We start from the raw sequence: 14,718 nt of genomic DNA on the forward strand, positions 1-14,718 counted from the left end.
ATCCATTGTTGCTGGAGAAGGATGTCTGTGCGACACTAGTTCTTTAAAAGGGATTTGTTTCATGGTGCAGTAAGTGGTCAAGTTTTGAAGTTGTTCCATACTGAGATTAAAAATGAGTTTTTGGGGAATTCCCTGGCGGTCCAGTGGTTAGGACTCTGTGCGCTCACTGACAAGGGCCCAGGTTTGATCCCTGGTCAGGAAACTAAGATCCCACAAGCCACGTGGCATGGCCAAAAAAAAAAAAAAAAAAAAAAAAATGAGCTTTTGGTTCTGTTTTATGTCCATCAGGTAAATCTAGTTAACTGTGTGCTTCAAATCTATATCTTTTCAGCTCGGTGCTTTGTGACCACATAGAATGGTGGGATAGGGAGGGTGGGAGGGAGAGAGATGCAAGAGGGAAGAGATATGGGGATATATGTATACGTATAGATGATTCACTTTGTTATAAAGCAGAAACTAACACACCATCGTAAAGCAATTATACTCCAATAAAGATGTTATTTAAAAAATTATATTTTTTTGTTTCTTTTAAATCTGCCAATTACTGTGAGAAGTGTGTTAAAATCTCCCACTATGATGGTGAACTTGTCAATTTCCATTTCTACTATTCCAGACTTAGTTATATATTTTGAAGCCTATATTATATTGAAGGATAAAATATATATTTTAGTTACATATCTTTGCATGTTATTAGCTGCATGCAAATTTTAGAATTGTTATATCTCCTTGTAACCCTCTTCATCTTGAGAAATACCTTAAAGTCTATTTTTTTCCCTAATATGAATAAAGCCACTTCAGTCTTGTTTTGGTTAATATTTGCCTGGTATATTTATGTTTTTCTATCCTTTTCTTTTCAACTTCTTTGTGTCCTTATGCTTTAGGTGTCTCTTTCAAATAGCATATTGTTGTATTTTGTTTTTCTAATCCAGTCTGATAATCTTTGGCTTTTAACTTTTTAGTCTAGTTATATAAATTGGACTTATTGATACATTTTCATTTCTACTAGCATATGTTATTCTATTTTCCCTTATTCACTTTCTTTAGTTTCTTACCTTTTTTTCCTCTGCTATTTTAAAATAAAATTTCAAACTCGGTATTCTTTTACGGTTACCTTAGATATTTTAATGTAAATCCGTAAGTCATCAAATTAATCAATATTTTTATCCTTCTCTTTTTCAATATAAAGGGCTTAGAACACTTAGGTCAAGTCTTTTTTGTAAAGTTTGTTTTCCACATGAACTTACTATTTTTGCAAATTTGTTTGCATGCATATAAATAAGTCCATGCATTTAAGCAAAAGAATTTTCTGGTTAATATTAGTTAGCTCATATTGGAGCTTCCTGATTAGTAGCTGTTTTATTATAGGGCTTTTCTTTAAAGAAGATTTTGTCATTAGTTTATTTCATTTAGTAGTCCGGAAGGTCTAATGGGAGCCTGGCAGCACTTTCCTACGGAAAGGAAAAAAAGAAGGTAACTTTCTTCCAACTAAGTTTAACCTTCAATCAAGTAAGTAATATGACAGAATTTAAGATTTGGGAACTTTGTAAGATTCTTATGTTTTTGTTATAGGAATGGAATTGAATTCAAAGGATGAAAATTAAGCTAGCAGGACCCCATGAAACACATCAGAGAGTCTGGTTTATCATTTTGAAATTTGTTTTGTGATGGTTAAGTACGGTCACCCATTCGTTGGTTACATGTATTTGATTCCCCAAGTACAAATACCTAAAAAAGACCCCAAAACTTTATCAACTGTTCTTTAAAAAGAAACAAAAAATTTAAAAGAAATGATTCCTAAAAGAGAAAATAATATGGGACTCCAGAAGTCATCCGGTCTAACTCCTTCAATTTGTAACTAAGGAAACTGAAGTTCAGTTAAAATAAATGATGTAATAAACAAGAAAAGAAATTAAGGGATGGTTGTTGGACCAGAAAGAGCCATGCCACTATTTAGTTTATGTCTGTTTTGAATAATTGAATTAAAAGACAAACCATTGCCATCTGTTATTAACCACTAAATCCCATCAACAGTTGTAAGTCTTGTGTCAGAGATGCCAGTGGTATGAATAGTTTGGATAACTTTTTACTTTACTGTGACTCCAGCCCCCACTCAGAAACCCATGGAAGTCTTTTCACTGGTTGTGCAGGAGGCTGATGGCTGCAAGCCTGCTGCCTGTAGTGCACCAATAAGAAGGTTCTACTAAAAGAGGAGACATGCTAAAATCTTTAGTAGTCACCCCAAAGTCTCACAACATGCATTCTTGAAAGGTACCGATTTTTTGAGAGAAGTTTAGAATCCATCAGGATTCCACAGTTACATCCTGGCTGGGTACAGCGGCCCTGTGCCCTCAGCCAGTTGAGAGGGCTTTTTTCTAAAAGGTGGCACTGGCCAGGGAAGCCACCCACAGCCTCCTCTAGTTCATTCACTTCCTCGAGCTGGTGAGTGCCCTGGTACTGACGGGCATCCTGGTGGGAGAGTTTAGGAATGATTCCTGACCCTGCCAACCAGCCCCCATTCATTGCTTTCTTGTGCTCCCTCAGCTGCCCAAACAGGATTCTACCTTTAGAACTTCTATTTTCTGTTCTTTGAGTGTCTGGTCACTTCTAGAGCTGGGAGTTATTGTTTTCACCCAAAAGAATATCTTCCCTTATTTCTAAAACTTTGCTTCAACTGTGAGAGACCTTGTGACCCAAGCCTGTGTTTATCCCTACTATTCTTTCTACCTTCCTTGGGTAGGGATGGTTGTTCCCTCTTCTGCAGCTCCTGGCCCACAACCTCCTGAGGGCTGGTTGCCACAATCATTGCAGGTACTGCTGCCTTTTAAGCAGCTCTGTGCTAACGATGGGAACCCTTTCACAGTTCTTCCATTACTGAGTGAGAAGAGGTCTTTCAAAGGCAATGGCAGAATGCATCCCAGCTGATACAATCTCGTCCAGTTAACTAGGGATTAACAAGATAGGGTTGTCAGGCTCACTTCTAATTTCAAGTCCTATGAAACAACTAATTATGATTTAGGCTAGGAAAACAAAAACTGAACTCTGCAAGAGAAGAGGGTTTTCCTGTGGAGCAGAGAAGGCCTTTTCTAGTGGCAGTGAGGGCACTGGGGTTAGAATTAGGACTTCTGAGCTAGATCGCCCGTTCTGTCTCTTGGGAGATGTGTGCTCTGCACAAGTCACTAAATATACCTGAGCTTCCATTTCTATCACAAAATGAAGGACCTGAATGAGATTCCTGAGGGACACCATTCTAGCTCGAACATTCTCTGGTTCTGCAGAGAAGAATTATAGTCTATTTACATTACTGAGTCCATCTAGTCCCTGCGGTTCTTGGAATGTTCTTTTAGCAAAGTATAAACTGATACAAGGACAACCTTATGTGTAAATAGCAGGGAACATTCTTTTTACAGTGTCCCACTTTCTATAAAAGCAAGTCTAATGGTTGTTATATAATCATTTAAAAATATTTTATTAAGCATTGATTTTTAAAATGCAAGAGAAGAATATCACAACTCAGAGCAAATGCTTGAAGGTAAAACAAATATCACTATAAATATTGCACGTATAAAATCTCTTTTTTACATCTTCACACAACTCATTTCTAAAATATCCTTTTACAGAGATGTATAAATAAACTGCTTCCAAACTGTCAACGCTTGATACATTTAGTTTCTTATCGCCTCACTAAGTGTGCACGTTTCCAGTCGGCTCTCTGCTCTTCTTCTTTGCAGGCAACAGAACTTCCATCAGTGACACCGGAGCTCTCCTACCTACATCATGTGAAGAGTAAATCTCTCTGAATGCTCAATATTTCAGGTTATAAATTTTCTTTTCCTACTGAGAAAAAAATAGATCCTTCAAAGGCAGTGACAGAACGCAGCTTAAATGGACACAGTTCACTGTTAACATTGCTTGTTCTTCAAGGCGTCCAGGAGCTTCTGATTCTTGGTCTTGAACATCATGATAAAGCTGTTGGGCATGATTTTGCCTCTCCCATCTTCACCCACTTGGCCCATAATAATGTAGTTTAGACCTAAAAGAGAATATAAGATTAATTTTTTTCTCTATGTATGTTGGTTTGAAACAACTTCGACTATAACTCACCTCTAGGTAAATGCTCTGTAAATGGTATAATTAGACATTTATCCTGTCTAGGATAAAATCTGGTTTAAGATTCTCATTGGGAAAAAATCTAAATGTAACTGAATAGCATGTTCCAGCTCTGCTAACACTAGGAAAGTGGATGGAATGATTTGATCCGGTCATGTCCAGCTCTGCAGAAGGTCTGATGTATTTACTGAGTGTCTGCTATGAACAATACACTGTTTCTGTGAAAGGCTCTCCTTCCTCAAGGGGCCTCCAGTGCTCCCCGACACGCCATCTTCAGATGGCCTCTCCTGGTGTCACAAGGCTTCTGGATCTCCCCAGGCATTTGGCAACTAATGATCCATTGTCTTCTGTTGTTGTTGTCTTGAACTTTTTATTAACATCGCCAACAATTTATACTATGTAAGTTTTTTGAGGGCATGGTTGGATCATATACTTCTTTCCATTCTTATACTCCCTTGCAAAAAGGTAAGTACTAAAAAGTACTTTATTCTGTTAAACTATTTTTTATATATCAGTGTTTCTGGCTAAGGTAGGCCTAGACTGGGGCCCAAGCTGAGCTATGTAGGGTTCAGCTCTGAAGATTTATACTGCTTCAGAAAAATGTCATAAAGGAAGTGTGTCTTACCACCCCCTTTATTCTCCCTCTCTCCGTGTGTCATAAGAGAAATATGTGTTTCCTTTTTCTCTTGCATAGGCCTTCCTCTGTGGGCCAACACTGGCATCATAGTGGTCTTGAGCCTGTGAAGGCTTGGTAGGATAAGCAGGTAGATGCCACCGAAAGGCTGGACTGCTAGCATCATTATGAGATTTGACCGTGTCTAGATGTGCATTATTTGCTGTTCTGGACAGTTCTGGAAAGAAGTGTTACCTTTTACAGGGTCTTTGCTATTCCCTCTAGAGAGTCAGTGTAAGGCTGCTTGCCTTCTGACTTTTCTCAGCAATCTGAATTCATAGTAAAGCTTTCTTGAAGTGGATATGCTATATTTCTGTGTGTGTGGCAGAGGTTTGGTTTGTTTCACTTGTAAGAGAGGTGTGTAACAAGACTGAGGAAAGGAATGAGCTGATATTGGATAGAGAAATCATGGTATAGCACACAGTGGAATGCCAGGCATTATTGCCATGCCGAAAAAGAGATCTATACGTGCTGTTGATGGAAAGCTGTCCACATATACATCACGTGGGGGAAAAGTTTCAGTAGAACGTGTAGTATGATCCCTCTGTCTACGTGTGTATGTGCAGGCTTTATATGGATAGAACTTTGTGGAAGGAACTGTTCATTGTGCCTCCGGTGAAAGAGAAAGGGCTTCACTTTTTATTTTATATCCTTCTCTACTTATTTAAACTTTTTAAAAACCATAGAGCAGGGGCTTCCCTGGTGGCAGTGGTTGGGAGTCCGCCTGCCGATGCACGGGACATGGGTTCGTGCCCCGGTCCGGGGGGATCCCACATGCCGCTGGGACCGTGAGCCATGGCCACTGAGCCTGCGCATCCGGAGCCTGTGCTCCGCAGCGGGAGAGGCCACAACAGTGAGAGGCCCGCGTACCACAAAAAAAAACAACAAAAAAAAACCCCATAGAGCATACATTACTTTTATAAGTTAAAGAACCTGTTTTTAAAAAAAAATCATGTACCTTTGGCTCTGGAGTAGCTTTTCTTTTTCCAAAATTTCTTAATAAACTCATCCCCGTCTATGGATTTAATAATCCTATATCTACAAATGAATCCCAAATCTTTCATTCTAGCCCATAGATACCTCTCTCTTCTGAACTCCAGCTCTGAATTTCCTGTTCCTTAATGGATATCTTCCTCTACACACAGTAGTGGCACCTTAAGTGCAGTAATTCAAAATCTCTTTCTCCTGATGTGCTCCTTCTCTGTCTGTTCCCTACTGATCCAACTTCAGACGTTTCTTGGACTCATTGATCATTTCCATTACCTCGTCTCCTTCCACAAGTTACCGGAACTGGGATTGGAGCCCAATTCTGGCTGACTCCAAAGGCCCTCCTTCGAAACCACAAGTGGGCAATACAGTAGCCCTGACTTTACTTCCCTAGACCAGCCATGGCATGGAAAGATCCATGATTTTCTCAGAGAGGCTCTCCCGTCCCCTTCTCTGCCCCTGAGCTCCCCTGGAAGAAAGACTGAAGTTTTCCTCTGACTCACCTCTTCTGAGGAGTGGGCACTGCTTGCAGACCACGACAACCTTGGCACTCATGTTCTTGCCGGCTTGCTGAATTGCCAGATTTCCCTCTTTATAGATGTTGATGATTGAGACCGTGGCGTGCAAACTCCCACCTCGAGGGATGGTGGTGATAACAGTGCCGGCCAAGACTGCAAAAGAAAACGTTTTTGAAATAATGGGACAGTGAAGGCAAATGTAAGCAGAACTGAACGTAATTGTACATTTCTCTAAGTTGCAGATGGGAAACATTTTAATGTTAGAAAGAAGGTCCTCATAGAGCCATTGAATTTGATTCTGTACATTTGTCACCAAAATTCAGGTTGAAAAAAAGGAGTCGTGAAGCTGTAATGTTACTGCAGCTGTTAGGCGTTGATACTGAGTAGGAAAACCAAAATATCTGCCGAATTGCAGTCAGTTGCTGAGACGAGGACTCGTTCCAATGTTTTATCCGACATATGGATCAATTACCAAATAAGGGATGGGCTCATGCGCCTCTACCTGTGAATACTCAACAGGACCTTGTACCTTTAGAGGTACTACCATACTAAGAGGCTGCATGATGGGGGTTTGAGCCACGAAGATCTGAGTCCTTGTGTCTGTGTGGGTGAGCGCCTACCTTTCTGTGTCTCCCCCTGGTTCCTCTCTTTAGCTGGCCTCTCTCCTTGAACTTTTTTTTTTATAAAACACATATTTATTAAATGAAGAATCGGTCTTACAAATATCCACTCCCTTAAACTTTCTCCCAGGCTTCTACAGCAAATGACCAATTACAGGTGCTGGAGGAAACTAAAGAGAATTAGAAGCAGCAGGTTGGGATGGAGGTGGGGGGAAGGAAGAGGGAAGATGCGGGTCAGAAGATAAAAGCCCCTTTCGGGCTTCCCTGGTGGCGCAGTGGTTGAGAGTCCGCCTGCCGATGCAGGGGACACGGGTTCATGCCCCGGTCCAGGAAGATCCCGCGTGCCGCGGAGCGGCTGGGTCCGTGAGCCATGGCCGCTGAGCCTGCGCGTCCGGAGCCTGTGCTCCACAACGGGAGAGGCCACAGCGGTGAGAGGCCCGCGTACCGCAAAAAAAAAAAAAAAAAAAAAAAAAAGTATCATAAAAGCAGTGAAGGTAATCAGGGTTAGCAAAAACCAGAATTGTTTTTGTTCCTTAGACCAACGCCCCCCTTCATCCCTTATCTGTCTTCTCTCAGTGGATATCAGGCACTCTCTCCTTGAACTCTGATTCATCCATAGATCCCCATCTCCCTCTAATGATCAGTAAATATCTGTCTTTTTCTGGGTCTTTCATATTCTCTTTTTTATCCATCCTGTTTAACGCATTTAACAAGTCAAAGTATAGAACTGAGGTATAACTTAAGACATTTTCTTGCTTACAAAAAAAAAAAAACTCTAGCAAAATTCAGTTGCTTTTCATTATGTCACTCTCTCTTTTTACTATGTGACACTCAGAGAAGAGTCTCACTTCTGACTCACAGAAAGAAAGATGCTGTGTTCCTCAAAGGCGTGCTTTTGGCATTCTGGGGGTGGCGGGGGCAGGGGACATTCCATGTGAGGCAGGACTTGCATTGAATGACTTTCTGATGAATCCTGTCTCTACCCAGAAAACCAGTAGCACCCGGCAGTTATTGTGACAATCAAAACCTACCCCTAGGGCTTCCCTGGTGGCGCAGTGGTTGACAGTCCGCCTGTCGATGCAGGGGACACGGGTTCGTGCCCCGGTCTGGGAGGATCCCACATGCTGCGGAGCGGCTGGGCCCGTGAGCCATGGCTGCTGAGCCTGCGCGTCCGGGGCCTGTGCTCCGCAATGGGAGAGGCCACAGCAGTGAGAGGCCTGCGTACTGCGAAAAAAAAAAGAAAACCTACCCCTAAAGGAGTGTTACCAATGCTGGTTGGGAACCAATGGGCCACTGGTGATAGTATTGGGTCATTTTGCCATGGAAGTGAGTCACAGTGGAATAGATTGAGTTTTGGACTTGGCTGATATGACCCGTTCAGGATAAAGTGAGAACTCACTGCTTACGTGGTGCGCAAAGCTCATAACATCAGAATTCTTCTCATGCCTTACTTTGACTCTTGGTCATGAGTGTTTACTGCAAAACGTCAGTCAGTAGCCGAGTGAAATCAGGTGGCTCTGAAGGACAGGAAGGGAGATTTCCTTAAGCACCTCCTACAGAAGACCACACTGGGTGTGGGAGCCATGACACCTCGTGCTACTGGTTTTCATTTTCATGCCATTATTTGAATTTCGGCATGCAAACTCCAGTTAGATTTAGGGCCCTAGATTCTTTAGTGCCTTCATACCTTCTCTACAACATAGTCCGTCTGGGCTGCAGTTACCACTTGAAGGCATAAGAAAAAGCAAGCAAAGCCTCATCTGGGAGGCCCTTTGTTCTGGGTAACCTATTTAAAGGCCATACCAACTTTCTTTTCCGGCTAAGACTTCTCTTCGATGTTCTTTTTAAACATAACCAACATAATTAAACTTGGCATCTTTTGCTCTTTAGTGGTTTTCACAGAAGTGCAATTTTTTTTAATTGGAAAAAACTCTTAGAAATTCTAAGTCATTAAGTAATATCTCCTCAGGTTCCTGCTTATAAGAGTTTCCAAATGGATTTCAGATTTCCAAGTTTTAATTTAGTACTTTGGAAGGACACTACAGAGGAAATACTTGAATTTCTTCTGAGAGAGGCCAGCTTGGACATGTTTCTAATTAACTTCAGTTGAACTACAGATGTGTGAAAAAGTACTCAGTACATGAAAACTATGTGAGAAAAAAGGGACACAGGTTTTTTCTGGAATACGGAGCCAGCCAGAATACACAGAGCGGTAGTATCACATACCAGGAGTCAAATTATTAAGTTTATGTGGAAAATGTATATTTTCTGTACATGAATTTTTCTCAGGTGTGAAATCTAACACTTCAAACGGCACAAGTCAACATACCCTAGTGTGTAAGAAAATATTTTCTTGGGTAAATGAAGAGTGTAACTGACCCTTTACCATCACATTCACGGCAATTCCTTTGAGATTAAGCATGCGGTTTCAGGTTTCTGATTAAAGAGGAAAGGCTGGGTTTTATTTCTTACCAAAGTTACTCAAGCAATAATTGCTCTCCAGCGTCCCCGTCCGTCTACACTTCTGCTGACACAGGGCCACGGTGGGTTTTAAACCTTCATTCAGAGAAGAAAGACATAAGATTCAGGAAAATGAATTCAAGTATAATTGGTGTTTAGATCTGAATCTACCAATTTAAAATTCCCATATATTTCCCTGAGCCACCAATCTGTCATTGCAGTGAAATAATTAAAAAGCATGCAAAGGCAACACTTCATGCTACCAACCCCTGCTCTAATTTCTTCAGGGTAACTCAATACCCTCTGCTGAGTTTTAAGCCTGAGATCAAAGATAACCCAAATTTAGCCCTATTCTCTTCTTCCTTTATATATAACTAATGCTGTAACCAAAAATAGATACAGTCTCATGTGCCCTGCTTAGAAAAACCCAGTACAACAAATATGAACACAGGAGATGGAGGTTAACTCCTCATTTTCCAAAAGGAATCCTGTGGGTTTCCCCCTGAGGGTGGAGGGCACTTTCTTGGTGCATCTGAAATACACAGTCGCCCAAATGTGAGCAGTACAGGTTTCTGGGAACACTGCTCATGTGGTAAGGTGTGTTATAGCTGTAATTAGATGCAACCAATCACTAAACATTTATTTTGAGCCTGTAAGGATTATTAGTAAGGCATTATTCATTGCCTAGAAGGATCTTAAGAACCTAGAAGTAGACAAATTTGAAAGTACAACTAAACAGATAACCACAGTGGTTCTCAGTCAGGGGTGATTTTGCCCACTAGGTGACATTTGGTAATGCCTGGAAATATTTTTGGTGATCACAGCTAGGGGATGCCACTGGCATCTAGTGGGTATATAACCAGGGAGGCTGCTAGACGTCCTACAGTGAACAGGACAGCCCCCAACAGCGAAGAATTTTCTGGCCAAAAATGTAAATAGTGCCAAGGTTGAGAAACTGTAATATGATGAAACGAAATGAAATGAAATGAAAATAATCCTCATTATCATCATTAAAAATGTTTCCAAAATATTTCCTAATGATTCACTTCTATGTGGCAACATGCTAGGAAGAATTAAACAAAGCTGTCACAGAACAGTACTTGGTAGGTAAGAATTTACAACTGTAATATTGCCCTGCTAATATGTTCTAACTTTTCTGTGAATTTACTCTTAATTTGTACCCCTACTTAACTCCAAAAAGGATCCAAAGTGGATTATAGTATTAAAATATATACAGTTTAATGGTAAAATACACACAATTTAATGGTAAAATACACACAATAGCATATATATGGAGAAAGAGCTCAGAAAGCAGTTAGAGGGACTGTTGTTCCAGGAGTTGGGGACCTGAATTTACCTAATTTGCTGAGTCAAAAGGCAGTGGCGTTAGTGGCGTTAGTGGTTCTCCCTGTCTGATGAAATTTCGAGCATCTTTTCACGTGGGCCACTGGAAACCAGCTCCTTCTCGGCCTCGGAATGCTAGTCTGGAGGTTGGATGGGTGTCCCCCACGGCCCCTTCTCTCCCTTCGGGACATCCCTGCTCTCTTGCCTTTCAGCCATCAGCTGTCCCACCCTCACCCTCGCCATGCTCCCGTCCTCTCTGCTGCCCTGCACTCCCCAGCAGGGCACCTGGTTCTCAGCCCTCCTCTCCATGTGCTCCCATGGCCGTGCCGGTGGGTCCTCCCTCCTTGGGGACGATCCCTCTCGGTGCCGCCACCCTCAGTCCCAGGCTTCCATGTCCTCCTGCTGAAGTCTCATCACCAATCTCCCAAACGTAGACACCCTGTCAGCCAGTGTAGCCTCCTCTCCTTCAAGCTTATTTAGCTACTCTCAGACTCTCATGAGTACTTGCTTTCTGTCTTCAGAGGTTCAACTCATGGACCCCTCGCATTCTTCCCACTCCGCCCTCCTGGCCCGTCTCTACTTCCTTAGCTACTCCACTGACTTTCCACGGTCTGTTATCTCACTTTCTGGACAATATGTTAAACTCCCTTTCCCCTCTGCCCTCCAACCCTTAGGAAGCCTGAAGGAGCCTCTGCTTCTCCTTCTGTGCCTGCACGTAGACAGCTGAGAACACAAATGGACCCTCGTCCAAGTGACAAGCTGTCTCCAATTTCCACAGCTGTTTTTCGGATTCTCCCAACCCCCCGGGGCTCCCACCTCCCTTCTTTCTCATTCTCAGCAGGTGACCTTGCCTATTTTCTGGGGAAAACAGAGATGATAGAAGAAAATGTCCTCGAAGCCCCACCAGACCTCTGAGCTGTCTTTATCTGACCCCCTCTCTTCTTTCCTCCCCGAGAGAGGAGGCTGCCCATGTCTGGTCTAAGGTCTGGCCTTCTGTGCGTCCTCCGGAGGTCAGACCCGCTCCTCTTTGTGGAAATTTCCTCTTCAGTTTATTCCTTCACTCTGCCCTTCTGTTCTCCTGCTGTGCCGGCTACTTCCCATTGGCTTTACCACGTTCACACCCTCCCTTAGGCTCGAACCTGTGGACTGAGTTGCTGGACTTAGTGTCAGTTTCCTCGCCTTGCTCCACACGCCCCTCACCCCCATCTGGCTTCTGCCTGCACAGCTCCACTCATAACCCTTGCCAGCGTGTCCAGTAACCTCCACGTCATGAAATCAGACGGTAACATTTTGGTCCTGCCGTTGTTTGAAGTCTCATCAACACTTGGCTCTTCTGACTACCCCCTTCTCAGAACACAGTCTTCCCTGGCCCCCGAGACACCTGGGTTCCCCCCACATCCACCGCCTCCCCTTGGCTGCTCTTTTCATTCTTCTCTGCCAGCAGATCCTCCTCTTTAAAGACCTGGAGTTTCTAGAGATTGAATTCCAGCCCTTCTTCTCCTTTCCCTGTAACCTCTCCCTAGGAAATAGCATTCTGCACCATGGTGTCAACCATGTATATGTTGAAGATTCAAATTTAACTCTCTTGCTTAAATCTCTGTTCTGGCCTGGAGGCCCGTAGATGTAACTGTCTACGTAACAGCTCCATTTGCTTGTCTCACAGACACCTCTAACCCCACAAGGGCACAGCTTAACTTATGAATCTACCCCTCAACCTATGACTCTCCTTCTATGAATGGTAACATTGTTCCTCTGAGTTGTGCAAGCCAGGGACCCGGGAGGCATGCTTCTGGATCGCTCTAGTCCAATTAACCGCCGAGCCCTGTCACTATCTCCCAAGGTCTCTGGCCTGCATAACTGTTAGTGTCTCTTGACCATCTCTGTATTTCTGTCTGGTGCAGTTCCCCTGGACAACCCCAAGAACATGCTGACCCTCCTGACCCCTACAGTCCATTCACCTCACTGGGGCCTCACAGAGTGATCTTCGTAAAGTGTGAATCTAATCCTGAACTTTGCTTAAATCCACCAACAGCTTCCCCTGCACTTAGGATAAAACCCCAACTACTTAGAGCTTCAGTAGTGAGGTGGTAGGGCCTAAAGATGAACCTAGCAAGAGAGGCTAGGTACAAAGTGCGAAGGGGTTTGGCCCCTGTGCCGTCTAATATGGTAGCCACTGGCCACGGAGGTTTTTAAATTTTAATTAAATTAAAAATTCAGATCTTTAGTAGCACTCGTCACATTTCAAGTGTTCAGCAGTGGCCACTGTATTGGATGGCACAGGTGGAGACAATGAATTTACGTGGGAGAAGGACACAGTCTGCTCTGTGTGTGTGTGTGTGTGTGTGTGTGTGTGTGTGTGTGTATGTATGGGGCATTCAGTGGGGAATTAAGACAGAGGAAGGGGACCCTAATAGTGTGGCTACAGTTGCTGTGGACCATGCTTGGGAAAACAGGTGGAGAAGCAGAATTGAGACAGAAAATAATGTGATAGAAATGAGTTACATTTGATATGTTTTAATTTAAACGTCTAGCAGTTGCAAAACTCGAGAAAATTACAAATTCATGTTTGCAATTTCAGAGAAAGTTTAGGACTGGAGATAAAAGCTGGGGAACCACAAGATAAAAGCTGGGGAACCACATGAGTGCAGACAGATAATTCACTGGAAAGAATAGGACACCAGGGTCCACTGAGATGGGCTGAAGAAATATTGCTGTAACGTGCGGCAGTACACCTTCGGGCCACAAGGTGGCACACTGTGGAGTGCTCAGAAAAATCAGCCCTTCCAGAAGTGCCTGTACTCAGGACAGCCCTGCTCAGGGTAACTGCAGAAAATGGTGGGCAGTAAAGCTGGGTTTATCTCAGCCTATTTCATATCTTAACCTTAGATCCTTCCTTCCCACTTTTTTTCTCCTCCCTGTATTTAGATTTTGAAATCTCAGGCCTGAAATCCTGGTGGGTGGAGCTGACAGGGTACAGAGACAAGATACAGGGACCCACACTTGCCCCTCCATTTCTTAGATAATACCAGAGTTTCCCGACTGGCTTCTATAATACCTCAAATATTTCTGTTTGATTTACTCCAATTTGAAAAAATAATACATTTTGTATGACACATTTTGGAGCATACCCCCTCCCAAAAAAGTCCAAATACTGGCAGATGTGAAAACAGGCAGGTATCAGAGCCCTGAAACTTTAACCTAAAACACTACAGTTCTGTGTAATAAAAAATAAACATAATTTTATAAGTGCCAAGAAATAAAAAGTAGGCTTGCAATGATCTGTGCCAAAACAGGGTTCCTAGCGTTTTTAAGTGACCATAATTTTCTTAGGTAACATTTTAAAATTATTAGCTTAGAAGAATTCTTACACCTTACACTTTTCTTTAATTCATGGTATCATATTATTCTCTTCCATAAGTTTTAATCTTATTTAACTTATTTTAGTTTCAAGTATTTTCCTCTTAATTTTTTTTTCTACTTCAGAAGAATTTTTCTTATACTCCTCAAGTTTGTGTACAAACTTCAAATGAGAAAAACTTACTTGTAGTCACAGGAAAGGTGGTGGTAACAGGTGGTGCTGTAGTTGCTGGCAATTTCTTTGGCCTGAATTTGTAGTGAGCGATAAATCCATCTGCAGTTAAACTTAAGTCTGATAAAAACTGAATGAGAAGTTCATTTCTCTCAGATAAAATTGGCCTAAAAGAAAAAAAGATGTAAATACATATATATTAAAAAATTTAGGTGACACCTCTCTGAAATGTAGAATTTTCTAACTTTCCATCAATTTCTGATGATAGGTTATTCTTTGTTTAAACTGAAAAGCTGAAATACTTAAAAAGATGATGGTCTTAATCTGCTCAGTATTAATGCAAATAGCTAACATTTACTGAACGTTTGCTCAGTTAGGCACGTGCTTTATGAAAACTGTTGAATTCTGTCTTCACAACAACCCTATTATTATCCCCTTTTCATGGAATAGGCAAGTGAAGATTGGAGAGTTCAAGTGATT

At 42.2% G+C, this 14,718-nt stretch overlaps 1 protein-coding gene across 1 annotated transcript in view; it reads right to left on the reverse strand.

The window, feature by feature from the left end:
* Positions 1-3,449: 3,449 nt before the first annotated feature.
* Positions 3,450-14,718, reverse strand: part of PCOLCE2 (procollagen C-endopeptidase enhancer 2) — a gene marked incomplete at its 5' end in the record, with an annotated part of 67,470 nt that continues 56,201 nt past the window's right edge. The window contains 4 exons of the mRNA XM_079705083.1: positions 3,450-4,030; positions 6,271-6,438; positions 9,378-9,461; positions 14,251-14,405. Coding sequence (XP_079561209.1) covers positions 3,900-4,030; positions 6,271-6,438; positions 9,378-9,461; positions 14,251-14,405 — 538 coding nt within the window. The 3' untranslated portion in view covers positions 3,450-3,899. The remainder of the gene's footprint in view (positions 4,031-6,270; positions 6,439-9,377; positions 9,462-14,250; positions 14,406-14,718) is intronic.

The sequence above is a fragment of the Hyperoodon ampullatus genome (genome assembly GCF_949752795.1).
Source record: "Hyperoodon ampullatus genome assembly, chromosome: 5".
NCBI lineage: Eukaryota > Metazoa > Chordata > Mammalia > Artiodactyla > Ziphiidae > Hyperoodon > Hyperoodon ampullatus.